Here is a 27,449-nt window from a genome sequence, read left to right as displayed (position 1 = left end):
TTTGCAACTTGAAAAAACAAAAAACGGGAAAGCTACCAAAAAGAACTATTAACTGGGAGTAACTGCAAATGGCTAACGCTTGTACTGTTTAGAATTATACCTCTCTGTCCACTGAATAATGCAACATGGGAATACCTCTTTTTACAGAGAAACAGATCTTCCATTTTGAATATTAGCGATGTGCAGAACTATAAGGAACAGAGTTGGTTATACATGCCCAAGAGGCCAACAACGTTCAGCCACTCTGGTTAAGAACTAAAAAAGTGCCCACACATTGTAGCAAGATGGCCAACTTCAAACAATGGTAGGCAATATATAAAGATTCTAAGAACAGCTGGGGTTTTCTATTGTAGTTTGCCAGCAGCTGCCAAGGATGGCAATGGAAAATGTAAGCCCCATATTTCTAGCCCATCATGGAAAATCAGCTCTTCCAATAACATGAAGTGGTAAAGACATGATTAATAAAACTGTGGATACCCAATCAAGCAAAACATTATCATACATTTTCTGTAATGTAATTTTCATGTAAGTAAAGTATTCTAATCCGACATTAAAATTCACTGCTAGGACTACCGGCACCTAAATTTAGACCCATTTTTATTCTACTGCCCTGTTCCATAAAACATGGAATAGAAAATTTGGATCACTCAAGCTGGAAAAGAGTTCCCTGCTATGGCATCATACACCAGCTATTTATTGACCAGAGACAAATTGTTTTTCTCCTTCCATGAACTTGTAACATTTATAATCCAAGATGCAGGAAGAAAAATCTCATAAAACATGTAAGGGATCAATTAATGCCAATTTGGCTTTTTTATTTTCTTTTTTTCAAGGAATGCTAGTTTAATGTTACAGTATGGCAGTTCATATATCTACTGAAATATGACACAGGTTCATTCATATCCGAGTGCGGAAAAACAATCTTGCTCCATAAGCCAACAGGTTGCTTTTCCTCTTAAAATTTTTAAAAACAATTACTTAAACATTACCGAGGCCTCATAGCTGTTCAAGCTCTGATGCTGAAGTGCACACATGCTCCAAACCTTAGATAGGACATCTATACATATACTTATTTATTAAACAGCTTATGTAGGTTTGCCTTAAAATATTTAGAAAACGGTGTATGCATTTGGTACGGACATAGACATCTATACACAGACATGTCACTACTGACTCCCTTTAAGAATACATTTTTTAAAAATGTACAACTGTTATTCTTACTCTCCTTTATTACAGCATCTTAAAATTTGTATTACATGATTTCAGCTCAACATTTTATTCTCTCTAATGCAGTGTAAGCATTTCTAAGTTGGGTGTTTTTAGCTATATCCCTAAATAAAACATTACCCTTTTCCATTTAAGAGGATCATTAGGGAATTTTTCCAGCATGGACTCTTAATTTTATAATATCTACTACTGGAAAAGCTCTATTTATATATTTGCTCTCTTACAAAAAATATAACATTGTAACCTACTGCATACTTTAGATCTCTGAGCTGGCTATGCTCCTGCCATTATATACACCCCCAAACACTCATAAAAATAGCACCCTCTAAACAGGATGAAGAAATGGCCTAAGTTAGCCATTTTCTGTAATTTTATTAAAAAGTCAACTGCTCTCAAAACGTCAGAAGACTGAAGAGCACCACATACTTAAATATATAAAGGTAGGAACTGTAGTATTTGCAAAGCTCCTTTAATTCCCCAGGGTCTTCCAGAATGGTATGCTTTGCTGTTATTATGTCAATGTACAACCTGAAGTGAACAAATTATTCTGAATAGTTAAACTGAACATTCCTACAGTGTACCATTAAAACGAGCTAGGTTTAAAATAACAAAATACTCAAAACAATCTATACAAATTCTGGAAGATTCCAGAAAAGGGAAATCACAAACTTATTTTGAATGAATATGTAATACTTAGGAACATATGCAAAACTATAAGAATTTAGTTAAGAATCTGGAAATTCAAAGCTAAACTGCAATTTAGAATTTTAACAATGTAAGTATTTAAGACTTATCTATCCCAACAGAATATGTTGGCTTTATGCAGAACATCAGTCTTTCTTCATCTTTTTTCCATGTGATGCTAGAAGCCCACTATAAATGTTTTGAAATGTGCTGAATATCAGCTGAAAAACCAAAAAACAAAACAAAACAAAACAAAACCAAAAAACCCCATAAGAATGGTTATTTGAGTGAGTGCATAAACTTTTCTAGGCTATATTCTGAATCATACTGTTCTTGATCCCAAAGTTCACCAAGATTTTCAAGAACAGACTTCATAGTTGTTTTCCCAGAAACAGACGTGGCACCATCTGATTTTTCAGTTTTTCCATCCTTAAAGATTAAAGATTTGGAAGAGCAATGGTGAGGGAAAAAGAAACACATGTTAAAATCTTTGCATACATTCCTATGGCAATAATATGAAAATGTTGTGGAAATCATTACTTAAGGAACAGACTAATAAGCTAAGATAACTTGAACATTAGACTTGAGGCATGGGAAGAAAGGCATTTACAATTCCCTTGTCATAATCTCTTAGTGATGAGTGACTCTTCAATGGAGAATGACTTAAAATTACTTAGGTAAAGGTAAAGGTTTCCCTTGACGTAAAGTCCAGTCGTGTCCGACTCTAGGGGGCGGTGCTCATCTCCGTTTCTAAGCCTTAGAGCCGGCGTTGTCATAGACACTTCCGGGTCATGTGGCCAGCATGACTCACGGAACGCCGTTACCTTCCCGCTGAAGCGGTACCAATTAATCTACTCACATTTGCATGTTTTCGAACTGCTTGGTGTGCAGGAGCTGGGACTAGCAATGGGAGCTCACCCCGCCGCGCGGTTTCGAACCGCCGACCTTCCGATCGACAGCTCAGCGGTTTAACCCGCAGCGCCACCGCGTCCCTTAAATTAAAATTACTTAATAAAATTACTTAATAAAATTACTTAATAAAAAGCAAAATACCTCCTGTATTATCTGTTGCTCATATTCATATCTATTATGAACTATATTATTAAAGACTGCCCAACTCCAGAGTGACTCTGGGTGGCTTACACTTTAAGATTAAAAAGATAAAGAAGAGACTGTGTATGTCCAGGTGAAACACACTAGATATACTACAAAAATGTAACTGATCCCAACTATCCTACCCCAAGGCCTGGAAGAACAGCCAGGTTTTTAAAGACATTTGGAAGACCAACAGGATGGGAGCCATGGATCTTCAGAGGGCAAGCAGTACAACACAGAAGAAATGCTTCCTTGCTCCCAATAGATCGCATTGTTTAATTGATGCAAGTGCACCAACAATGTCCAATCTTTTTGGATGGGCAGAAACTATCAAGGAAAGCAGTCCCTCAAATAACCTGGCCCTGTGCCATGAAGGCCAGGATAACCAGCACCTTGAATTACACATGGAAGCTCACTGGTGGCATCTGCAGCTTGCGAAACAGAGGTGTCTCATGGGCATACTGAGGCTGCCCACCACTGCCCAGGCTGCTACACTCAGGGCCAGCTGCAACTTCCAAATGGTCTTCAAGGGTAGTCCTATGTAGTACATTGCGACAGTGCAGCCACAAAGTAACTAGGGCATGAGTGACCATCTGGGCCTCCCAATCAAGGAATGGGACAAATGGCACACAAGGGAGCTGTGCAAAGGCCCTCCTGGCTCCAGCTGCCCCTTACTCTTTGAGCAGGAGCCGTGAGTCCAAGAAAGCCCCCAGATTGCACACCCATCCCAAATGGGGAAGTGCAGCCCAAGACTAAGGATGGAGTGTTCCCAGATCTGGGGGGATCAAATATCCACAGCCAGACAAGCTTGGAGGATTGAGTCTGAGTCTGTTCCTCCCCATCCAGATCCACACAGCTTCCAGACATTGAGACAGGACATTGACAGCATCACTTGGCTGGTCTGGGCCTGAGATGTTTATCTGAGTATAATTTGCATATTGATGATATAAGAGCCTGTACTGATAGATGACCTTCCCCAATATGTAGATGTTAAACAGGAGAGGAGAGAGCATTGAGCCCTGAATCACCCCAAAATGAAATATATTTTACCTTATCTAGAGTGAAGAGGTCAAGAAGCTGATCTGTTCCCATGCTCTGCAGACTAGTATTCTCTTGACTGATCACTGTATTTGCAATATTCATTTTGAATTTTTGAAGACCCATTATTTTTTCCTCCAAGGTTCCCCTTGTTATCAAGCGATAAACATTAACAACTCGTTTCTGTAACACAGTTAATATTTATGGGGATTTAATGGAAATTTATACAGATGCCAACTATAAAAAGCCATCACATAGAAAAAGAAAATAGAAGATACCCAATTATAGCAACAAAGCAGCAGCAACTAAAAAAATGATATACATGGGACTTTTATACAGGTCTTGAATATAACAGTATTAAGAACACAGTATTAAGAACACAAACCCTGCTCAAATGAAATGGTTTTTCAGAGTCATAATTTCATTTGAGCAGGTCTTATAAAATATAGTTCCCGTCTTGCATCCCTTTTGTTTTCTAATCTACTCTAAAGTGTTTCTGGTTTGATCTAGTGTTTTGTAACATAATGACTACAAATAAGAAAAAAACAACAACCAGGTTCTGAGTGATTCACCATGTATATCTTTGGTTTCAGAAATGTCAACCAATGTTTGATTAATTCAACTCATTTTAAATGATCTTGATTAATCTTTTTTACCTGCCCAATGCGATGTGCTCGATCCATTGCCTGGAGGTCTTTCATTGGATTCCAATCATGTTCAACAAATACCACTGTATCAGCTCCAGTTAAGTTAAGACCCAGTCCACCAACATGAGTAGTAAGCAACAGTACATCTATGGATGGGTCATTGTTAAACCTGTTAGTTAAAATAAACCCAATAATGATTGCAAATGGAATGGAGAAGTCACTTCTCTACTTGCATCCTATATTTGCTCTGCTTACTGCTTAAGCTGTAGTCCATCTAACCCAGAATACTGATGTTCTACTACAATGTTGTTATTACACTATCCTACAAGGACAAAAGATGGAGTTGGATCACTTGTTTTTTTGTAATACATCTTTTCTAATGGCAATCTCCCTTGTGAAATGGCAGATTAATAGCAGTTCAATGAAGTAAGTGAAGGGTTAACTGGACATTTTCTTATATGGAAGGTATCCAGAAGACTAAGAGAATTTTGGGCAGGTGAGGCAAGAGGCCGCAAACACAGCATTTGGGAAAGGTTAGCCTCTCCCTCCCAGCAATGACCTCTGCCCCCAAATGTAGCAATTAAGCTTTTAAAAAACTCAACTAGCACCGCTGAAGATTTTTAAAATTTCAGTAAGGGACATATACAAGTTCTGTTCTCTGACTGAAAGCTAATCGCAGATAAAAACTTTTTTTCTGCCAACAGATAGGTGACATTAGAAGCTTGCAGGTTATATGAGGAACCACCATGGACCATTTTTGGCTAATAGCTCAAGGGTTCCCTATATCTGGTCTAGAATATCAAGGGAACACTACCACTTTTTATCAGGCAAAAGGTGGGTAATATTACCTTTTTTACCCAAACTGATTTTACAAGACCAAGACAACTGGGAATAGATTAGAGAAGGAAAAGCTCTCCAGAAACATGCTTCGCCCAGTGATCTTCAAATCCATTGTGGACAAGTGACAATGATGTAAAACACCTTTGGCTGTTTGGAAGTTGCCACCATTGCATCAAGGACTTGTACCACCATCTGGTGGGCTGCTAAAGGCAAGCTTTCACTTTCAATAAATGTCAGCTTAATGAAATTTCAGCCCAGCTCCCTCAGCAAGAAAATATGAAGGCATGACATCTTTCTGCCTCAGCTTGTCCATCTCTTTTGGGAGAGCTTTTATTTCTCAAATACAACTATTGCACCGTGAAAGTCTTGGTTGTGATGAGTGGATACTATAAAGAGCTAAGGAGCAGGCTTCAATTGTACCATTGCTGGCTGTTTTTTCACCCTGAGAAGGATCACAGCAGGATTTTGCTTTTGAAAAGGTGGGGATTTGTTTTTTCTTAACCAAGAATGTGTTGCTTTTTCTTGCTCAAGCAGTGTGTTTTTTCCTTTGGAAAAGAGATACCTCCACACACCAAATACAGAGTCAAAGAAACCACAGAGTTGGATCTCCCTGAAACTAAGCCACGAACCAAGTAGATTTCTCTTATCCACACTCCACATGGATGTGGATAAGGAAGCAGCAAAGGCATTCTCTCTCACATGCTGGTCCCATCTACACACGTTTTCACATTAGATCAGTGTTTCTCAACCTTGACAGCTTTAAGATGTCTGACTGGGGAATTCTTGGAGTTGAAGTCCAGACATCTTAAAAGTTGCCAAGGTTGAGAAACACTGCATTAGACAGTGAGGAGGAAAGATTTCTCAATTAGATACCAGCGTGCACATGGAATATACTGATGGCAATGGCAAACAATATACAGGGTAAGGGGAACACCCGAAAGTTCCACCCCAGTGAACCGCAAAATCGCATACATTTCAGCCAAAATGGGAGCTGGGAAAACAAAAAACAAGGCTCTTCCTTTTGGGGGAGATGGGTGGTGATAAAAATTTGAAAAACAAACAAGGAAGGAAGGAAAGGAAAGGAAAGGAAAGGAAAGGAAAGGAAAGGAAAGGAAAGGAAAGGAAAGGAAAGGAAAGGAAAGGAAAGGAAAGGAAAGGAAAGTCTTTTGATAGAACTAAACAAATGTTGGCTTTACCGTGAGACAATTGAATGTCTCTGACCAGCAGGGATGCTGCCATCTAATCGTAGATAGGTAACAGAGGGCAAGTGAGGCTTCAGAAGGTCATGTTCTACTATGTCCAGCATGCTCTTCAGTTGACAGAAGATAAGAATTCGGTGTTGGGCTACGATTGTTTCAGTGCCGCTCTCTGGAGAGCCACCATTTCCCAAGCCACAGTCGAGCAACAACTTAAAGAACAGATACAAAAACTGTCAGTCAGCCAGCTTCTCAAGGCTTGTTCTCCACAACAGTATCCAATAAACTTTCACATACTGGCTTTTGCATTTGTATCTCATTTTGAGGTTGGCTGGGCTTAGAGAGACTGGCCCAAAATTACATATTCAGCAACTTGGTCCCAGTCCAAGATCTGAACTATCACAGTGCACGCTCCCAGTTACATACGTGATTGTGGGATTGTAACTCAATGGCAGATTTTTTTTCCTGCCCGTTCTTGGCATGTAAGAATCAGGAGACTGGAAAAATCTCTGCTTGAGGTCCCAGAGAGTTACTTCAAGTGAGAATAAAAATACTAGATTAAATGAACAAATAAAAAGGGACATCTTTATGTTCCACTACATCAAATTATGAACTAGAACTGTACTTAGCCTTATATAGCAGGCTCAAATTCTGGCGCTTTTGATACTAAGCACTAGCTGAGAATCATACCAAATAATAATACCATCACTTCAGTTTGGTAAAAACTAATAACTGAAACCTACTTGCTATTTTTTAAAAACTGAGATTCCAATACAAAGGCTTATGGCAAAACTGGATGAGGCTCCTATTCCACTGACAGCACAGAGTTTGACTTCTATTTAACAAGAAAAACCCTTTAAACTTAAGATGGCAACAAAACAGTTTTTCTGTTAGTTATACATAACTAAACACATACAAGAATTTGCGTTAACGCTTTATATACTTTATATTGCCTCCTTCATGGTTTCACCTTCCTAACATTTCTAGATATTCCATTTTTACTACCAATTAATTAGCACACAGCGAAGGTTACAGGACCTGGCAGAAGCATCTCTTTGGGTATTTGAAAATGTTCTCGTCTCCTAAATCAAATGCACAATTGAGGATTTGTCCACCTGTTTTAAAGCAGAGAGTTTAGGCGCATGCGGGATGTCACGAAGAGAAGAGTTCTCTGCTGCAAGCTTCTCTGTGATTCTTTTATATTCTGGGTGATGAGCAGTTAAAACTAGTGCTGGATGGTTGCACAATTTCCTTAAATACTGCAATGCCTTTTAAAAACAAGCCACAAAACAAGGAATTAAATAAGCACAAGATTTTCAAGATACCTTTGCTTCCTACATGGCAGAATATAGCGTGCTGCAGCTAAATGTGAAAATCTTTGCCAAACAGATAGATGGACGGTTTGCCAACTGTCAGCCACAGTTAATTTCAATCACTAACTAATGTTCACACTGAGGAAGAAAAAGGCCGTTTGAAGTTTTAAATGAAAAGGGTGTTTTTCAGCAGCGGTAATAAGTTATTGCGCACACAGTTATTTTCCATCCTGTATTCAAGCTTGTTCTAAACTGGCCCAGAATCCTGGAAATTCCAGTGAGCTGTTTATTAAACCACTTTTTTAAAATGCTTCTCAATCCCACATAAAATTCTATTTCTAAGGATACAAACTATGATATAGATGTGTTTACAACTTTAATAGTTAATGAAAGTAATTTCTGTAGATTTTGCTGCTGAACAATTTAGTAGGAAATTTTTTCTAAGACCCTTTTCAAACAGGTTTATTCCTAAATTAATGTTTCTGCTTTAATCTGAAGTTCTAAGGAATTTTACACACACACACACACACACACACACACTCTTAAATATGCTTTTTTGAATTATTCTGTCAAAAGATGCTTTTCTAAGTAGACGTGCTATGAAAGCTCATATTTATAAACATATTTTATCTTTAAACCTTCAATTTATATTCATTTTAATGTGTTTGTCAAGGATTTTGTCATTAAATGTGGAGAATTTCAAGGTATTTTCATGAGGTTGTTTCAGTCTGAATGGCAGACTGAACCAAACTCTTGAAGATTGCCTCCTGAAATCAAGGTATGCACGTCTCACCTCTGCTCACATGCTCTAAATCCCATGCTGTGGAAGTAATAGCAAAATTAGTGCCTATTGGTACTGAATCTGAGAAGTTAGATAACTTATAATCAAACCTCAAAGTTTTAGTCAAAGCCTGTTATTGCCTCTTCTGAATTTTAGGAGATGAACACAGCTACCTCTTTCACTTCTGTCCCTTATGGTGTCAGGTTGTCCCCAAGGGTCTGGAAGACTTATTACCATCCAGGGGAAACCTCATCTCCACCCAGAAGATGTGACAACTTGCAGTTTCTTATCTAATCGTTAGTCCTCCCTAACGGCCTCAGTGGCTCAAAGGAGAACCCAAAGTGAACACTTCACATTGTTGTACAAATACAATGTATAAGAGGGTTAAATTTAATTTACAGGGTTTAATCCAACTTGAGGAACTTCTAGCTCATGAGGCCTCTCCATCTTGGCCCTCAATAGGAAATGTTTCTCTGCACAGAGGCAGCTATGTGGGAAAAACGTGTCCATGCTGAGAGGTGAAATTTCACTCAGGCTAAGGGGCAGAGTTTTGCACCTAATTGGGGAGCAAAATAAACGGATGTATTTTCAACCTGAAATACATGTCCTGTAGCTTTAAGCTTTGGCTTTTCCGTCTCTTCAGTGAGTGAAGCTGCTGAAACTGTTTCATCCACATCACATTTGGCACGAGATTTGGCAAAATCTTCATAAAGCTGAATCTATAAAAAGAAACAAATATATAAATTATTTACAGTTAACTGGAGCCAGGTTGGTGTAGAGGTTAAAGTGCTGCTGGACTAGAAATGAGAAGCCTGGGAGTTCTCGTTCTCGCTCCCTCCCTCCAGCATGGTGACTTTGGGCCAGTCCCCCTCTCTCAGCCCAGCCCACTTCACGGGGACTTCTTGGGGGAAAGTAAGAAGTAACAGTGTTATGTACACTGCCTGAAGTTGTACAAAACAAAGGTTAAAATGGTCTTTTAATACTGTGTGCAGCAATTTCTACTCTTTGAAAACGGACACATACTTGCATACTGTGGGTTAACAATCTTCTCTTAATATTCTGCTTTTGTTCTTTGCAAGGAATGTGAAATTACTATTACTATCCTACAAATACCACTTTGAAAGAGCTGCTTTACCAGACCATTTTCTACAAGGAGGATTTTTGTTTTGCATCAAAAGAGACCCACTGTCACTGGATGATTTTATTAAAAAACTAAAATTGCTGTATCTTCCCACCAGCAAAATGTCAAATCTAGTCTAGCAACCAAATGCTACCTCCACATGTTTGGGTGGCTCTAATAGGCTCAACTACAACTGCAAATACTTGGAAAGGCAACCTGACCGTATCCTACAGGTCAACCACATTTCAATCAAAATGCTACTGTATTTCCAAGGAAAAAGCCGATGCATGGAACCACCATTTCAAGTGAACTAAGTGTATGTAGTGAAGCTACATTTACAAAATGTACCACCTTCTCTGCTGGTGCCTATCTCAATTCCATACATTTCTACAATTCTCGTGATCAAATTCTTAAATGAGATATGGGACTGCAAAGGAAGGGAGAAGGGACAAAACTTATGACCTCCTTCATTTGCAAGAAGAAATCCCGTACTCCATCTATTTTTGTAGGCAACTACATCAATAAACATAGCAGGTTTTTATCTAAGAGACACATCCTACAATGGTTTCCAAGCACACTTTCAACAAGATAACAAAATACCCATTTAGAACAAGTACAGAATTTGAGAAGATCCCCAACTGATTCTTCTGTTCCTTGTTAATGTCAGTCTAATTCAAATTAAGTAACTTGCCTGCAGGGGGCTGAGAATACAATAATAGTCTTGAATAATTTTTGGCGGAAGATCCTGCAGCACATCTTCTTTCATTCTTCGTAATAAAAATGGCAGGACTTGCCTATGTAATGCTTCCATTGCAAGAACACCTACAAATGTCCACAAGAGGAGAATATATTTTATTGAAACCCTTAAGATAAACAAGATTCTTCTAGCAAATCAAGAGCAGGATTCATGATTTTTTCCCCCCAAAGGAAAGGTATTTTATTAAGCGGAGCTTCTTACCTGCCTCCTGTTCTCGACTAGAGCTCCGAGCATCTCTACTTGCTAATATAGGCTTGCCATAGCGAGCTGCAAATTGGCGCTCAGTACCCAAAAATCCCGGCATAAGAAAATCAAATAGTGACCACAATTCTAAGACATTATTCTGAAAGAAAAAGATTAGTTAGAATGTAATGATCGCAAGTTGGCCATTTGAGTGAATTTATAGCAAAATAGAATTCATCATGAGTGCCCACCCAATTCCACAAGTACTTCTCCTTTTATTCTGGCATGTTTTGCTTGGGCATGATACATGCATGAAAAATCTACTGCATGCAAATTCAAACTGTACAATCAAAGCATTTGAAAGGAGCACTTTGCATAAGCGCAAGTGATGCATCCCTCCTCAAGCAATTTAAAGCCACCACAGTCTCTGGAAAGATTGGGGCAACTGTTTCAAAGGCTTCCCTTGCTGCCTGCAGGGGTAATGTGACAATCCTTCCACTGTGGTGGCCAGTGAAACAAAGTGGCTGTGTGTGCACATACTGCATGCTCAGCTCCGAAAAAGCTTTCAAAGCAGCTGTACCAATCCTTGAGGAGGGGTGCCTCGTTCATGCTGACATGCTTTGCACAGCTCTACTTAGTAATCAACATCACACATAGAATCTGGCAGTCAAATATGTGGATATCCAGCATCCCAATAATAGAGAGATGCTTACAGTATGTGGTTGTAATCTCACCCCTCAATACACACCCTTGACTGAACAAAACAAGTGATTTTTAGAAACCGAAACATCTATTTTGCCATTACATCAAGCTTATTTGGATATGGATTACCTGGATTGGTGTCCCAGAGAGTATTATTCTGTAATTGGCAGTCAACTGCTTTATAGCTTTTGATAGCTTCGTTTTTCCATTTTTGATGACATGTCCTTCATCAAGAATACAGTAGTTGAATTTAATATTTCTAGGATAGAAGATGCCATTAATTAGTTTTAGCTGTTTTAAAGCATATGAGACATCTAAAAAGGAAGAAAGGAAGAAAGAGCTCACTCTTACCTGAAAAAATCAATGTCATTTCTCACAACATCGTAAGAAGCTACAATTAGGTTGTGTCTTTTTACATGGTGTTGTAACCTGAAGGAGACAAAAGATGAATTACGCCTTTATCTACAGCATAAAGCAATAAAACCTACAAAAAGACTGAAAATTCAAGTAATTCCAAGAAAAGGAAATGAAGTTTCAAATCAAAACTGAAAAAAGTAAGCTTTTTAAACGCACCACTTACCTTGCCCTTTCAGTGGGAGGGCCAGTATAGTGCAGAGGATTCAGAAACTCTTTGGAACAAAATTTGCCTACTTCATCCACCCAATGACCTGTCAGGGTGGGCGGGCACACCACCAATGATGGGAGTGGAATACTATCAGCCATCTTAGTTCTTGCATATTCTTGGGCCCTTTAGAGAACAGTAGAAGAATATTTATTCAATTATTGTACTGAAAAAACTTCTGGAGAAATATCGAGCAGCAGTAACTATGTAGTCTACCTGAGATAGTGATCTCCTGCAAGAATACAGATGGACTGCAGGGTTTTTCCTAAGCCCATATCATCACAGAGGATACCATGAAGTTTATATTTGTTGAGAAATGCCAACCAGTTCACACCTTCCTGTAAGATAAGACAAAAATCCTAATAGCAGGAGAGCAGAAAAATATTTATTGGGCTTCTATTATTTATCGTTATATTTACATATGCCTTTCACCCTCAACTAAAGCCACTGAAGCAATTTCCAAGTTATGTATTTTGACAATTAAAAAGGTGGAAAACACAAAATGAATTGAGCAATAGAAAATATCAAAACATAATAAAACACTGATGAAACTTGAACAACTTAGTTGTCAATCTAAAGTATCCTTCTTCCAAATGGAACATTTCATCTTACCTGTCTGGAGAAGAGGTTTTATAATAGAGGACCTGTTACTAAAAAAAAACTAGATGAGACTATCAAAGCCAGTTCAGAAAACAAGGCCTCAAAATGAAAAACTATGTTTAGCAAATGAAAATGTACCTGCTGATATTTTCTGAGTTCTGCTTTAATTGGTACTGGAATTTTATAATTTTCTAGTTTTTTCCCATCCAACAATTGCTCCAGGAAATGGCGCTCCTTGGCTTTTATTTTTATTAAATTTTCAGACATATTTGGTGGGTCTGGAATACCAGCCTGAAAGAAAAGATAAAGTATAAGTTCAAAATGTCCTGGAACTTTTAAAAATTTCTACCATGATCTACTGTCTGCTGAAAAGGCAAGCAAAACTCACATTGTTTCTAAAATGCAAGTAATCCCCAAATTTACATTAGTCAAATATTTAAGCAAACTTGCAGTTATTTATCTATCTGAATAGACTGTAATTTAGAAAGAAAGGTGTTCTGAAAGGCCAAGCAAGAATGAAGAATTGGAAAAATGATAAATCTCAGTGAAATAAAGGTTTATATATAAAATATATTCCTTGAACTATGCAGAAGTGTAGGACAAGGAGATAATCTTTTTCAAAGTCTCAATAGCTATGCCTTATTTATGTTATGTGTATATTTAGTTTACTATTGAATTTATGTTTAAGAAAAAAAAACAGGAGACATCTACAACATACAATGTAAGGACTGTAACAGCCACTATGTAGGACAGACAGGCAGAAGACTAGCAAAGCGCATCCATGAGCACCAACTAGCAGTCAGAAGACACGATGAAAACTCTTTAATCACATAACTATGGACAGACTCAACCACAGTTTCAACTGGGAAACTGTGAGCATCCTAGACCAAGCCTAATCCAAAAACATTAGGGAATTCCTAGAAGCTTGGCATTCAGACAAAGCAGCCATCAATAGATACATAGAGATAAACCATATTTATACACCATTCAAAAGAGACAACAAAAAGCTAAAAATGAAGCAAAAAAGACCAAAACACATCCCCTCCAGCAGCCAAAACACAAATAAGCAGGGATTAACACCAGACAAACCTATCAAGCTGAAAACAATACCCTAATCAAGGAACTACCAAGGAGAAAACCACCCCCCACCAACACTGGTAAGGCAAGCTGCTGTACATGAACAGGGAGCAAACTCCACACTCACTAGCACTGATGTTACCTAGTTGGGTAATAAAATGTCTGCAAGCAAACAATCAAGCTCAGAGAACACCAAGGACTCCACAGTTCAACCCTGAGTAACATATATTGTCTTCTACTGGAGATATATAAATGTATAGTTCAAGTAATTCAGTTGGGACATTTTCCCAAATAAAATTTGTTCATCATTAAGATTAATCACCTGTTAGTTAAGAATTTTCTTTATTGATTTTGATAGTAAACACTAAATGAACTACTTAACAATACCATCTAATTTTATACTTATCCCTGGTATAACCTTTCACAAATGCATATAATTTTCAGATGTCTTGCATCTGTTAAGTGTTAGAATTTCAGTTTCGCCCATTTGAAAATGACCTCATATTAATACAATTATGGATTACTGTTTGTTGTTTATTCGTTTAGTCGCTTCCGACTTTTCGTGACTTCATGGACCAGCCCACGCCAGAGCTTCCTGTTGGTCGTCAACAACCCCAGCTCCCCCAGGGACGAGTCCGTCACCTCTAGAATATCATCCATCCACCTTGCCCTTGGTTGGCCCCTCTTCCTTTTGCCCTTCACTCCCCCTAGCATCAGCACCCTCTCCAGGGTGTCCTGTCTTCTCATTACGTGGTCAAAGTATTTCAGTTTGGCCTTTAATATCATTCCCTCAAGTGAGCAGTCTGGCTTGATTTCCTGGAGGATGGACTGGTTTGATCTTCTTGCAGTCCAAGGCACTCTCAGAATTTTCCTCCAACACCACAGTTCAAAAGCATCTATCTTCCTTCTCTCAGCCTTCCTTATGGTCCAGCTCTCACAGCCATATGTTACTACTATACAGATTCTTCAGGAGGCAGACAAGATGACTTGGTATCCCCATACCACTAAGAACTTGCCACAATTTGTTATGGTCCACGCAGTCAAAGGCTTTAGAATAGTCAAGAAAACAGAAATAGATGTTTTTCTGAAACTCCCTGGCTTTTTCCATTATCCAGTGGATATTGGCAATTTGGTCCCTAGTTCCTCTGCCTTTTCTAAACCCAGCTTGTACATCTGGCAATTCTCACTCCATGAATTGCTGAAGTCTACCTTGCAGGATCTTGAGCATTACCTTCCTGGCATGTGAAATGAGTGCCACTGTTCGATAGTTTGAACATTCTTTAGTGTTCCCTTTTGGTATGGGGATATAAGTTGATTTTTTCCAGTCTGATGGCCATTCTTGTGTTTTCCAAATTTGCTGGCATATAGCATGCATTACTTTGACAGCATCATCTTGCAAGATTTTGAACAGTTCAGCTGGGATGCTGTCGTCTCCTGCTGCCTTGTTATTAGCAATGCTTCTTAAGGCCCATTCAACCTCACTCTTCAGGATGTCTGGCTCTAGCTCACTGACCACACCGTCAAAGCTATCCCCGATATTGTTATCCTTCCTATACAGATCTTCCGTATATTCTTGCCACATTTTCTTGATCTCTTCTTCTTCTGATAGGTCCTTGCCATCTTTGTTTTTGATCATACCCATTTTGGCCTGGAATTTACCTCCAATGTTTCTAATTTTCTGGAAGAGGTCTCTTGTCCTTCCTATTCTATTGTCTTCTTCCACTTCCACGCATTGCTTGTTTAAAAATAATTCCTTATCTCTTCTGGCTAACCTCTGGAATTTTGCATTTATTTGGGCATATCTCCCCCTATTGCTGTTGCCTTTTGCTTTCCTTCTTTCTTGGGCTACTTCTAGTGTCTCAGCAGACAGCCACTTTGCCTTCTTGGTTTTCTCTTTCTTTGGGATGTATTTTGTTGCTGCCTCCTGAACAATGTTGCGAACTTCTGTCCATAGTTCTTCCAGGACCCTATCTACTAAGTCCAGTCCCTTAAATCTATTCTTCACCTCCACTGCATATTCCTTAAGAATATTAGTGAGCTCATATCTAGCTTATCTGTGGGTCTTCCCTAATCTCTTGAGTCTGATCCTAAATTTGCAAGAAGAAGTTCGTGATCGGAACTACAGTCAGCTCCAGGTCTTGTTTTTACCGACTGTACAGATGTCCGCCACCTTTGGCTGCAAAGGATGTAGTCAATCTGATTTCGGTGTTGTCCATCTGGGGAGGTCCATGTATAAAGCCGTCTCTTAGGTTGTTGGAAGAGAGTGTTTGTTATGCGGAGTGAGTTGTCTTGGCAAAATTCTATCAGCCTATGTCCTACTTCGTTTTGTTCTCCCAGGCCATGCTTACCTGTAATTCCAGGTGTCATTTGACTGCCCACCTTAGCATTCCAGTCTCCCGTGAATGGATTACTGTACTAAAGTGAATTCTATGTCAGCTAACCCTCACTCTAATGGTTTCCACAATATTTACATTACTCACTGAAAATCAGTAAAATAGAACTTCTATATATGAATACAGGTGGCCTTTGACTTACAATGGCAATTGGGACCAGAATTTCCATTGCTAAGCAATGGGGTCATAAAGCGCAACTGCATCACTTAGCGACAGCAATTTCTGCTGTCCCAGTTGCCGTTGTTAAATGAATGCCATGGTCATTAGGCAAGGCAACTTCCTGATGGCTTCCCACAACCAAAGTCAGAGGTGAAGCTGGCAGGATGTTGAAGGTCCCAGGCCGACAGGCAGGTAGGTGGCTGCTGCAGGTTGGGTACGGTGGAAGGGAGTGCAAGGGTGTGTGTGGGGGGGAGTGCAAGGGTGTGTGTGTGGGGGAATGCAAGTGGCTGGCATGGCCCAAGTGCAGAGAGGCTGCAACTTGTGATCTTCCCTGCGGCTTCCCCTTTGACTTTCTGGGGAAGCCAGCATGGAAGGTTGCAAATGGCAATCATGTGATTGCAGGGCACTTGGCAACTGGTCGGAAGTGCAAATGGGTTGCCAAACACCCAGATCATGATCATGTGACCGCAGGGGTGCTGGGATGGCTGGAACTCCAAGGACCAGTCATAACCACCATTCATTCAGTGCCGCTGTAACTTCAAACAGTTACTGAATGAATGGCTGTAAGTCGAGGATTACCTGTACTGACTGAAAAAGAACTGGAAAAATAAAAGCTCTTCAATGAAAAATGCAGGTTCAACTAAATCTTCTATATGATTACAAAAAAGAAGCCATAAAAGAAAACACAAATCCACAGCAGAATCAAGCTGTTCTTTAAAACTAGCATACTTTCTGTTGACTTCAGTTGGAATTGTACCTATACGTGCTAAAAGCTGTAGCAAAGATTTGTTGGAAGTACTAAAATGGTTATTATTAACATTCTCATTATTATTCATATTACTCCCTTTATAACTGTCTGATATGTTTACTGCATTGATGTTCTTGCTTCTAATGTACTTAGAACTGGAATTGATTAAAGTGGCATAAAAACATTTGTAATATATAAAGTAAATAAAGACACAGAGGCATACCCGTGTGTTTTATAGTCGAAAAGGTGATCTGAATAGAAACATATGAAATCTTGCCAAACTCATCTCTTAGCTTTGCATTTCACATCTACTTACAGAGTAATTTTAAAAAGATAGTTGTAGAGAAAGAATAATTCTTCCTTCAGTCCCTCTTCTCTTGGCTGGATTAATTTAACTTAGCTATGTATCTTTATTTTAATACTGGACAACTGCTCTTTTCAGACAGAGGGATAAAGAATCAGAGCAGAGGGGAAATATAATGTACCAAAAGATAGAATCTGAGCATTTCTTTTCTTAGGTTGCTTAGTTTCTATTTGGATAATGGCCACTCTATCCCATCATATCATCCTCTGCAGAATTTCCAGGGACAGCAAATCATTCTTGAATCATAGCAATCACAAGCCTACAGTTTAAGCACCCAGATTCAGGGAACAAACAAATGAACAAAGCAGGCATGTCTTCAGACAGAACAGGAAAGGGTTGACTTACCTCAAGCGGCATTAATCTAATCAGTGTGGCAAAGCATTGGGTAGCCATGAAACGGACACTGTCTGTCTGATCACTCATCCGGCCCAGAACAGGAACTACAAGCAGAACTATATAGGGAATAATGCCAACATCTAATTGCTCCATTATAGCTGTATTAATCATTAAGGGTTTTTTCTTACTAGCATTAGAGACCACTTTTACACCAGGAACAATTCTGACATTCCCCCCTCCAAACTTTTGCCCCCCTTGCCCTGGGGGGCGAAGGAAAGGGGTCTCCCTGCTGAGCTCCACAGCTTATCCATTTGATCAAGATAAGAGGAGAACCTTATTTTATTTACCTCAGAATTTATTACTTTCAAGGAGCCAATTTCAGGAGTTTTATTTAGACAAATTTAGCCCTCAGTGGACTTCCCGACACAGATAGACTACAACAGAATTTAGTAAGGATACCGCCAAGAGCTTCAATTGCACCTTCTTGCTTTGTACTATCATCTATGGCTCCCAGCCAAGGAAGAACCTTTTCCAGAAAAATATGAATGGTTTCCACGGTAGCTATTTTGCTCATTACACCTACACAACGAGCAGCCATGTGCCTCACTGCAGTGCTGGGGTGTTGAAGGCACATACAAAGGTAGGGCAAGTGCTGTACTAGCTGAAAAAAAAAAAAAGAAACCATGAGTCAGTTACAGGTACAGTAAAGGCCACTTAAGAGACTGTTTCATTCTATTAAAAGATGGCTACTTTAGTTCCATATTAGAATTGGTTGTTCACCATGCCAAGTACCATGATTTATCTCCTTGCACATGGAACAGGGACAGGGGAATGCCAACGTGCATTTGTACAATCAGAAATAGACACAGATGCATGATGGTCTGCAACACAGGCGTTTAGAGCCTTATTTTTAAAGATGTGGTCAAATCATTGTTATGCCAGGAAAAGCTTTTAAAACTGCTTCCAGAATTGTTGCCTTTTAAAGGTAAAACCAGGACAACCCTTAGAATAGACCGAGTTCTCTTTCAAAAAAAAGTAGCATCTATTTCAGTGTTTCTCAATCTTGGCAGCTTGAAGATGTGGACTTCAACTCCCAGAATTCCCTAGCCAGCATGGCTGGCTGGGGAATTCTGGGAGTTGAAGTCCACACATTTGCAAATTGCCAAGGTTGAGACACACTGGTCTATTTAAATATAAAAATCCTAACTATCATAATCTTTTTAATTGCAGATGGCAGTTCTAATCATTATTCCAAATTTAAGAAAAGCAAAAAGCCAAAAAACTATTATTGAACCTGAATGCAAATGCTAACTATTTCTAAACAAATTCAGTACCAGAGAATGAAGCCGAACATCCATAGAAGCTGCAGTTATTTCAAACACCTGTAGAGAATTCACCAATTCCTGGGCTGGTCCATCTCCTTTTTCCAAGAGCAACTTTCGATCTATTACAGGAAATACACAGTATTATTTTTTAAAACTGAAGTTTTTAAATAGTCATGCCTTCAGAGATGTACCTACCAAAGTTATTTATGTCGATACTGTTCTTTAAGGAACCGACCATAGTATCCCAGAGATGTGGCAAGCCTACTGCCATTTCACCACCAAAATGCTTTGCTATAATGGATAAAGCAAATTCTGCTCCTCTCCTCTGTACAATATAGGGCTTCTGAGCCTAGAATTTAATAGGAGGATAATTTAAAAGCAAATAAAGGCAAACAAGGTAGCACATTTGTATCTAATGTACTGTCACTCCAGGAAAAAAACTAAGGTGCTATTCTAGAGGTTCCATATAACAAACAGATAAAGGAAAATTAAAGCAGGAAGTATACTACAATATACTGCTGATCCAAATAAAGGAGCAAAATGTAGGAGCAGAAATAGCCAGTGATCAACCCTCAACTTTAGAATAGACCTACAATGCACAACATAGCTCAGCAGAAGAGATCAATATGGTATAATCAATATCAAGTTGATGGTTTAAATTTTGTTCCCACCATTTTAAATTCATGCATATGAGTAATTTAAAATTAACTGAAATGTTCCAAACTCAATGTGAAATTCAGACTGGTTTTCAGGGCTGTTTTACATTATACGCTCAACACTGAGAAGGAAAGGGATTACTAACAGGCTAAAAGTGTAATGCTACAACTGCTTCAAATCACAATGCTTTTTTAAAAATGCATTTAATTCCCAAGATTACAAGTCACCGAGTTGGGAATAACACATCCACATGATTCTGTGTGAAGTAGCTAGCAGGATTAAAAAAAGAATCACAAAAATATTTGCCAGCAACCTTGTTCTCGCCTTCCATTCATGCCTTTCTCAATCATTTTTAAAATTGATCCTGCAAGTAAGAAACAGACACGCCTCATTTTCCCAGGAGCAATGAAATAGTGAAAGGACTGGCAGGAGGAGGTCAGTCTAGGCATGAACAAAAGCTTCTCTCACTTCCATTAAAAAAAAAAAGGGTGGGGTGGGGAAGGAAGAGTGTTATAGCCAAGGAAAGAAAATAGGACAATCTATTTTTAAAAGGCTGAAATATCAAGCTTTTTCTTTATGTAACCCCTTTTTGATTATGTGCAGTCAAGTTGATGTTGACTCTTAGCAACTACATAGACAGTCTCCTGGATAATCTGCCCCCAGCCTGTCCTTCAGGTCTTTCAACGGTGCACCCATCACTGCCATAACAAGTCCTTGCTGTTTGTTATCTTCTTCTCTTTCCTTCCATCTTTCCCAGAATTATGACATCTCAAGGGAGCCAAGTCTTCACATAATGTATCCAAAATATGATAACTTGAGCCTCATCATTTGCGCATTGAGTGAGAACTCTGGATTGATTTGTTCTATGATCCATTTGTTTTTTTCCTTGGCTATCCACAGCATTCTCAGGAAACTTCTCCAAAACCAAAGTTCAAAAGCATCAATACGCTTTCTTACTTTGCTTCTTCCCAGTCTTTTACCTCCACAGAATCTCACAGGGAAAACCACTGCCTGCACAATTCTGATATTTGTAGATATGGATACATCACGGCATCTGAAAACCTTTTCCAAGGCTTTCATTGCTAATCCTAATCATATTCCTACCAAGTCTACTCTGTGGCAAATTTCTTGATTGCTGGTTCTTTTACTCTTAATAGTTGATCCTAAAGAAAGAAGCTATCTACCACTTCAGTATCTTCATTGTCAGTTCTAAGGCCGATTGCTGTACCTGTGATCATTAGTTTAATCCTCTTGATATTTAATAATATCCTCATTTTTTACTGTGTTCCTTGACTTTCATCACTAGAGCTTCCAAGTTATTGGCATTTTCAGCTACCATAGTAGTATCACCAGCATAGGGCAAGTTACTAATGTTTCTTCTTCCAGTTTTAAAACCACACTCATCTTCTTTGAATCCAGCCTCCCTAATATATATTCAGCATATAATCTCTTGTATTCACACTTCACCCCATATAACATTTTTCCCTCACTACCAGAGTAGCCTGGTACATTTTTCTAATAAAAACTCAAGTTACCTATCTATTTATATTACAGCACTGTGTAATGTTTGCAAAACTGAAAATTAAACTTTGTACCCACTTCATCAAGCTCTGTTGTTATATTTCCACTACTGCTTGCAGGCAAATCTCCAATTTGGGCTTTGGTGGCCTTTGGTGTTGGACCTCGTCGGCTTGTGATGGCAAATGCAGCTTTTTGGTGCCTATATAGGGTAATTATACCTCTATGCTTGGTGACTGTATGATGCATCCCATCTCTTTCAGAATTAGATCCTACAAAAAAGGTGGCAATTAAAAACACTGTCAATTGTTGATCGCTGTGACAGAAGCAGCAGGGATTGTCAGAAATATATTCTCTCGTCACAAATTATAATGGAAAATGAAATTAGAAAGAAAAAATAATCTCAAATATTAATTCCTTAAAAAATTAACTTGAAAAACAAAAGGGTTTATGATCACTAGAATATCTGGTTTGAAATTCAAAAGAGCACACTGGCAGGGAAACAATCAAAATGAGGTCCACGTTATTTTGAGGCAGACATAAAATTAGGAAATGCATATGAAACTTAGTAAATCAGTGTGGAATAGCAATTAAGAATGTTGCAATAAAACTAGAGAGACTCAGGTTCAAATTTCTACTTGTTAATGAAGCTCACTGGGTGACTTCCAATCAGTCATTGTAGCTCAATCTAATCTTTCTCACAGGAATGCTGTGAAAATTAAATAAAACAGGAGTATCTCTGGATAAAATGTGGGAGGCATAAATAAGTAATAGATTGTTTTTCTTTCCCTGGCTTGGAAATATCCCCAGGGAGATGACTCTGGCATATTCGTTCCCTCCACTATTTTTGTCATGGAGAGGAGTTAATAACTAAGTCGTAGTTATTAGAGAAAAGCTCTAGACTCAACATTTTAAAGGTTTTCATTTCACTGGAACACAGATCTGGGAAACAATGATTATTCTTCTGATAGTATGAGTAAGGGAAGGCAGTTTCAAATTCAAATTGTACAGCCAATGGTGGTTCACACAACCAAAACCAACAGTATTGCAAAAGAAGTCAACTCAAAACACGAATGTTTGAAAAACCTGAATCATACTTCGAAGTGACTCTTAAATGCTGAAAACACACACTGAATGAAACAGACAATCGTCATCTACCAATAATGTGTTAAAAGGACACATGAATTAAACTTGTAGAATTTCTGTGATATTCTATTCTTATCTTAGATTCACAAATTGTGCTAAGCAACAATGTGGTCTTTCTGGTTTTGGCTCAGATAACAAACTGATTTCAATTTATACCACAAACCACAGCTCAGTGAAAAGTAGTGAATCAAGCCTAAGCATACAGAAAATCTCCACAAGCGATTGTAAGGCAATGTTGCTCTCCACAGCAGCTGGAACAAAATGGTGTGAGTTCATCAGAGATGGTTTTAATCATAAATTACCAAAAATGCTTTAGAAAGCATTAAATATTATAATGTACTTAAGCTGACTACATCATCTGAACTTGTTTGTTTCTATAGGTTGTGAATATGGTTATATATACTGAAGATGAACAGTTGGTCAACATACCTTTTGAGTTTTCATGGCTGCTCTGTCGTTGTGCTGGACATGCTGCTAAAGGAGTAAGATGTGGATCCACACAAAGCGAGGTGCAAAGATTTTTAATGATTTTTGAGTTGGGACAGGGAGACCTTTTTATACATTGCTGAAGTAATTTTGCTATGCATAAAGCTGAATAATTTTGTACTAGTGTGTTCTCTTCTTTCTTCACAGCCTCCATCAGAGGTTTTATAACAGGGTTTATTTTTTCTGGAAGTTGCTCCAAATTAACAACAGCACAAGCAGTAAAAGTATGCACTCTGAGCTGCAATGTTTGCCATTCAAGGTTTGTTTCTGTGACTGTCATTTGGACTTGCTGCCGTTTGCTTTCTAATTGCTGTAGAACTTGGGCATTTAGATGAAGAGATGATGTAACTTCACGAAAGACAGTAGTAACCTTGAGAAAAAAAAATAAACATCTCATTACTGTTTTAGGACATTGAAATGTTGCTAATCAGTAGAAGCTGGTACAAAACCATATTTGTTTTTATAGATTTTGATCTCTCCTTCCAAAATACTCAAAATAATCAAAAACACACTGAAACTCAAAATAAGACTACACCACAATAAAAGAAAAAATATATATATTTGTAGGAAGAATATTGCACATCCATGCAAATGCTCCAGATGGTCAGAAAGAAAATCACCAAATTTTTATTGATTTTATCAACTGACTTGTAGGTTGCTACAATTGTAATTCTGGGCAATTTATAAAGTACAAATAGTTAGAACAACTACAAAGGAAATACAAGTAAAACAAATAAATCTAAATTATGCACAAGTGCCATCTGGAAAGTGCAACCCCATAAAGAACTACATTTGGAGAATTCATAGAGATGGAAGATCCTTGAATCTAAAGCCACCTGTGTCTTGCTAGGGTTGAGCTCAAAGCCTGTTTCTCCCCATTCAGACCCTAACAGCCTCCAGGCAGCAGGACGTCAAGAGAATCACTTCTTCAGCCCAGAATCGATATACAGCTGGGTATCCTTTATGTGGCATCCCCCCAAAGGGTCAGACATGACTTGGTGCTTGCACATAGGACCTTTCACCTTCCACCTTCTTTACGTATTGTTGACATCTGACCCCCATGTGGATGGATGACCTCACTTGGCAATTTCATGTAGAATTTAAATAGAAGCGGGGCAAGTATTAAGCCTGAGGAACCTCCCACAAAGAAAGGCCCTTGGGCTTATCTCTTCCCCACATCAAAACAGACTGAAACCATGCGTGGAGAAAAGAGAACCACTGTAACATAGTGCCCCCCAATAAACTGAAAAACTTTAGACCATTACAATACAAAGTTTAGCTTAACCTTGGTGTTTGTAATCTCAGTCCACACATCCCATTTTGGAATCTAAAGAATTTTATTACTTTAACATCAACATGTATTTTCCTCTTTTCATTTTACAGCCTTCTGTAATGTCTTACCTAACCCCAAAATTTTGAAATCTCAACAGTTTACACGTTGAGTAAGGTATGATGAGTATTTTATAAACTGAAAAATATTGGTCAGCTATGGTAAATGTCTAGATATTCTTATAATATCCTTAACGTTCCAAATAGAAGGGCATTAGCATCAGCAAGAATTCAGCTTTGCCCTTGATGATAATGGGAAATTACAATAATATTCCTTACCAGGACCATCTTTGCGTTTGCTCAGAAACTGAAGATGAATCTGTGATTCATGCTATAAAAATGTCCTTTATCTTACATCTGATATTTTAAGCTCACTGTACTGCTTGTCAGCAAATTTTCAGACCAATCCAAACCAGCAATTACAAAACAGCTATTTCAGGATTAACGTATTGAAATATCTGGGAAGGCCATGAAACTCCTAGTTGTGCTATTACTATTTGAAGGTACTGAGTATGTCCTACAACTAAGTATGTCCAGATTCCATTTTGCATTTATCTTTATGAAGTTTGTTTTATCTCATTTTTTCTGTCATGATTTGCACACAATTTATTATTGTAATCTTTATGAGAAGATACTGAGTTTGATCCATTTGTAGTCATGATTATTTCTTTCTTATGTATGTAATACAGATAATTTTAAAAAACCTAGTGTCCTCCCAGCCTCCAGAGGTGGACCAGAAAGATGCCAAGATTTATTGTATTCAAAGCCATTAAGATATAAATTAGAATCAGGAGAGTTACACCATCCCTATCCTAGTCCCACCAGAAATAATTAGGTGCAAGAAATGTACACTCTAGCATGGGCTTCTACATGTCTTCAGAGAGGCTTACTCCTCTTCTTTTCAGTGGTCATCCAGAAATCTCTTATGTGTCTTCATCTCCTGGAGCTTCTCAGAAATCATGCCAGCCCGCCACCCGGGACTGGCATATTGGGAGAAGGCCCTCAAGCACAATTCAATCTAAGGCTGCCACTGTTCCCCTCATTCCAAGTGTTGACTAAGGCCTTGGCTGAACTGACCGGAAACTCAAGAAACTCCCCAAGAGCCCTCTGGAAACCAAATGGATCCACCATGTGCCCATGTGATTTGACAATTTCAGTGGGTATAAGTTGCTCAATACGCTGGTCAAGATTTTTCTGACACATCAAGGTATCACTAGGCAGTACAGTGCTTCAAAAAGGAGCTTTGGAACATGTGACATATAAATGTAGCACTTGACTGCAACTCCTTAAAGTAGCGATGTCATCTTCCAGGATTGTGTCACAGCCTTTTCTCTCGTATATCCCAAAACTTTTTCTATCAAAGAACCTAGGCCTTACACTAAAAGAAACAAAAAACCCTGTTTGATTCAAAGAATGTGTGTGTGTGTGTGTGTGTATAAATTTGTTCAATCGTGTCCAATTCTTGGGGAGTGCCTGGCCAAATCCCTGCAAATTTCTTGGCAAGTTTCCCCCCCACCCCAGAGGTGGTTTGCCATTGTCTCCTTCCTAGGGCTGAGAGCATGTGATACTTTTAAAAGCTAGCTTCAGAGACAAGAGTTGAAGAACATTAGATCCACTTTGCCACCACAGTAGTTCCAGTACTTTTTGTACTTCAGAGTTAAAGGGTAGAGGCAAATCTTTTCATTAATTCACTCACCAGTTCATTAGCTTGATCTATTGTAAACACACTGCAGTTTATCCTGCTGGTAATATCAATGTTTGCATCGGTGAATGAAGAGATAAGCTGTTTACATTCATTCTGCATTCGGGTGAAGGGAACAGCAATTTCATCATAATAAAGATGCTCAGAAAGAACACCAAGTAAGCGTGACAGGACAGCATCAGCTACTACTTTATTTTCCTGAAAAAAAATACAGCCAAAATTGATCTTAAAGTGGTACAGAGGATTAACTTACTACAAGCACTGAAAAATGTCTAAATGATTGAACTGATATTTATGATTTAACGATTTAAAGTAAAAGTACAAAGAACTGTGCTATGACATTAAGTGCCGGGTAAGTATTACAGGACTTATTAATGTACTTCTAAATTTTTTAAAAAATGGATTCAAACAGTTCTATACCCAAAAAACCCAGCAACCTTTCAAATAGTCACCTGTTGGCTTTCAAATCTCAAGCAATTTTTGAAAGCCAGTGTGGTTGAGAATTCTATTGTTCACACTGAAAAATTTAAACGCTGCTATACATATTCTTAGAAGAATATTTGGGTATTTTCAGTTTCTGTGACTCAGAGTATGAATTACACTTCTGTCAATTTCAGTTAACCTGAAAATTATCTTGCATATGAATTATTATCAGCTGAAATAAAAAGGAATTACATCTGAAAATTTTAACTCAGCTTTATTTAATAGTGGCAGAAATGGTTTAAATGTGAGGATATTGATTTTTTTTTTTAACAGCTGTACTGTTCCTACCTTCTGCAAGGCCGCCCACTCACAGATTACTAATGCGACACTAAACCTCTGCAAAGCTGACTTGGAATTCAGATGGAAAAGCAAGAGCTGGGCAAGTGATTCAGCTGGCTTGATTTCTTGGGAAGCAGTATTCACGCTTGGATCACAAATACAGCAGCAGAGTGCTCCAAGTAACCTGGAACGATATATTTTCTGTTAGTTGAGTGTCAAACCACACAGTGTTCAGAGCAATCTAATTCAAGCCAGGTATCTTGACTATCTCTTGTTTAGCATTAATATTTTCAATAATAAACTGACTTTGCTGCCATCATCCGAGCTCTCATAACGACGTAATCTCTGGTTGCTGGGTCTTCAGCCACGCTTTCGGCACCAGCTATGAACTCTTGTATCACTTCTTTGGCCTGGGTTTGGCTTGGACGCATCTTTCCACCTGACTTTTCCTGTGAAAACAATACACCTACTGTTAAGAAAGGCACTACATTTTGTTCATATTCAAAGCTTTTCTTTCTATATTCGGAACAGTAATATTTGAGATGTGTATTTTCCTCACAGATGAAACCTATGCAGAAATGTCACAGGTTCCTAAATCAAAATATGATATAAACTTTTACAACATCTCTACTTTTGGAGATG

The 27,449-nt window shown here is 38.5% G+C and overlaps 1 protein-coding gene across 1 annotated transcript in view; it reads right to left on the bottom strand.

Annotated features, from left to right (window-relative positions):
- Positions 1–790: 790 nt before the first annotated feature.
- Positions 791–27,449, bottom strand: part of BTAF1 (B-TFIID TATA-box binding protein associated factor 1) — a 56,412-nt gene continuing 29,753 nt past the window's right edge. The window contains exons 17-38 of the mRNA XM_063307377.1: positions 27,114–27,256; positions 26,817–26,991; positions 26,040–26,243; positions 22,958–23,384; positions 21,464–21,654; positions 19,403–19,556; positions 19,217–19,326; positions 18,342–18,543; positions 17,892–18,040; positions 12,944–13,096; positions 12,422–12,543; positions 12,164–12,331; positions 11,935–12,012; positions 11,713–11,842; positions 10,900–11,041; positions 10,633–10,763; positions 9,415–9,540; positions 7,843–7,995; positions 6,728–6,939; positions 4,701–4,860; positions 4,057–4,227; positions 791–2,340 (exon numbers count right to left, since the gene is read on the bottom strand). Of these exons, the coding sequence (XP_063163447.1) occupies positions 2,191–2,340; positions 4,057–4,227; positions 4,701–4,860; positions 6,728–6,939; positions 7,843–7,995; positions 9,415–9,540; positions 10,633–10,763; positions 10,900–11,041; positions 11,713–11,842; positions 11,935–12,012; positions 12,164–12,331; positions 12,422–12,543; positions 12,944–13,096; positions 17,892–18,040; positions 18,342–18,543; positions 19,217–19,326; positions 19,403–19,556; positions 21,464–21,654; positions 22,958–23,384; positions 26,040–26,243; positions 26,817–26,991; positions 27,114–27,256 (3,651 nt within the window). The 3' untranslated portion in view covers positions 791–2,190. The remainder of the gene's footprint in view (positions 2,341–4,056; positions 4,228–4,700; positions 4,861–6,727; positions 6,940–7,842; positions 7,996–9,414; positions 9,541–10,632; positions 10,764–10,899; positions 11,042–11,712; positions 11,843–11,934; positions 12,013–12,163; positions 12,332–12,421; positions 12,544–12,943; positions 13,097–17,891; positions 18,041–18,341; positions 18,544–19,216; positions 19,327–19,402; positions 19,557–21,463; positions 21,655–22,957; positions 23,385–26,039; positions 26,244–26,816; positions 26,992–27,113; positions 27,257–27,449) is intronic.

The sequence above is a fragment of the Candoia aspera genome, chromosome 6 (assembly GCF_035149785.1).
Source record: "Candoia aspera isolate rCanAsp1 chromosome 6, rCanAsp1.hap2, whole genome shotgun sequence".
Lineage (NCBI taxonomy): Eukaryota > Metazoa > Chordata > Lepidosauria > Squamata > Boidae > Candoia > Candoia aspera.
The sequence above is the reverse complement of the archived record's forward strand: the minus strand, read 5'-3'. Positions and strand labels throughout refer to the sequence as shown.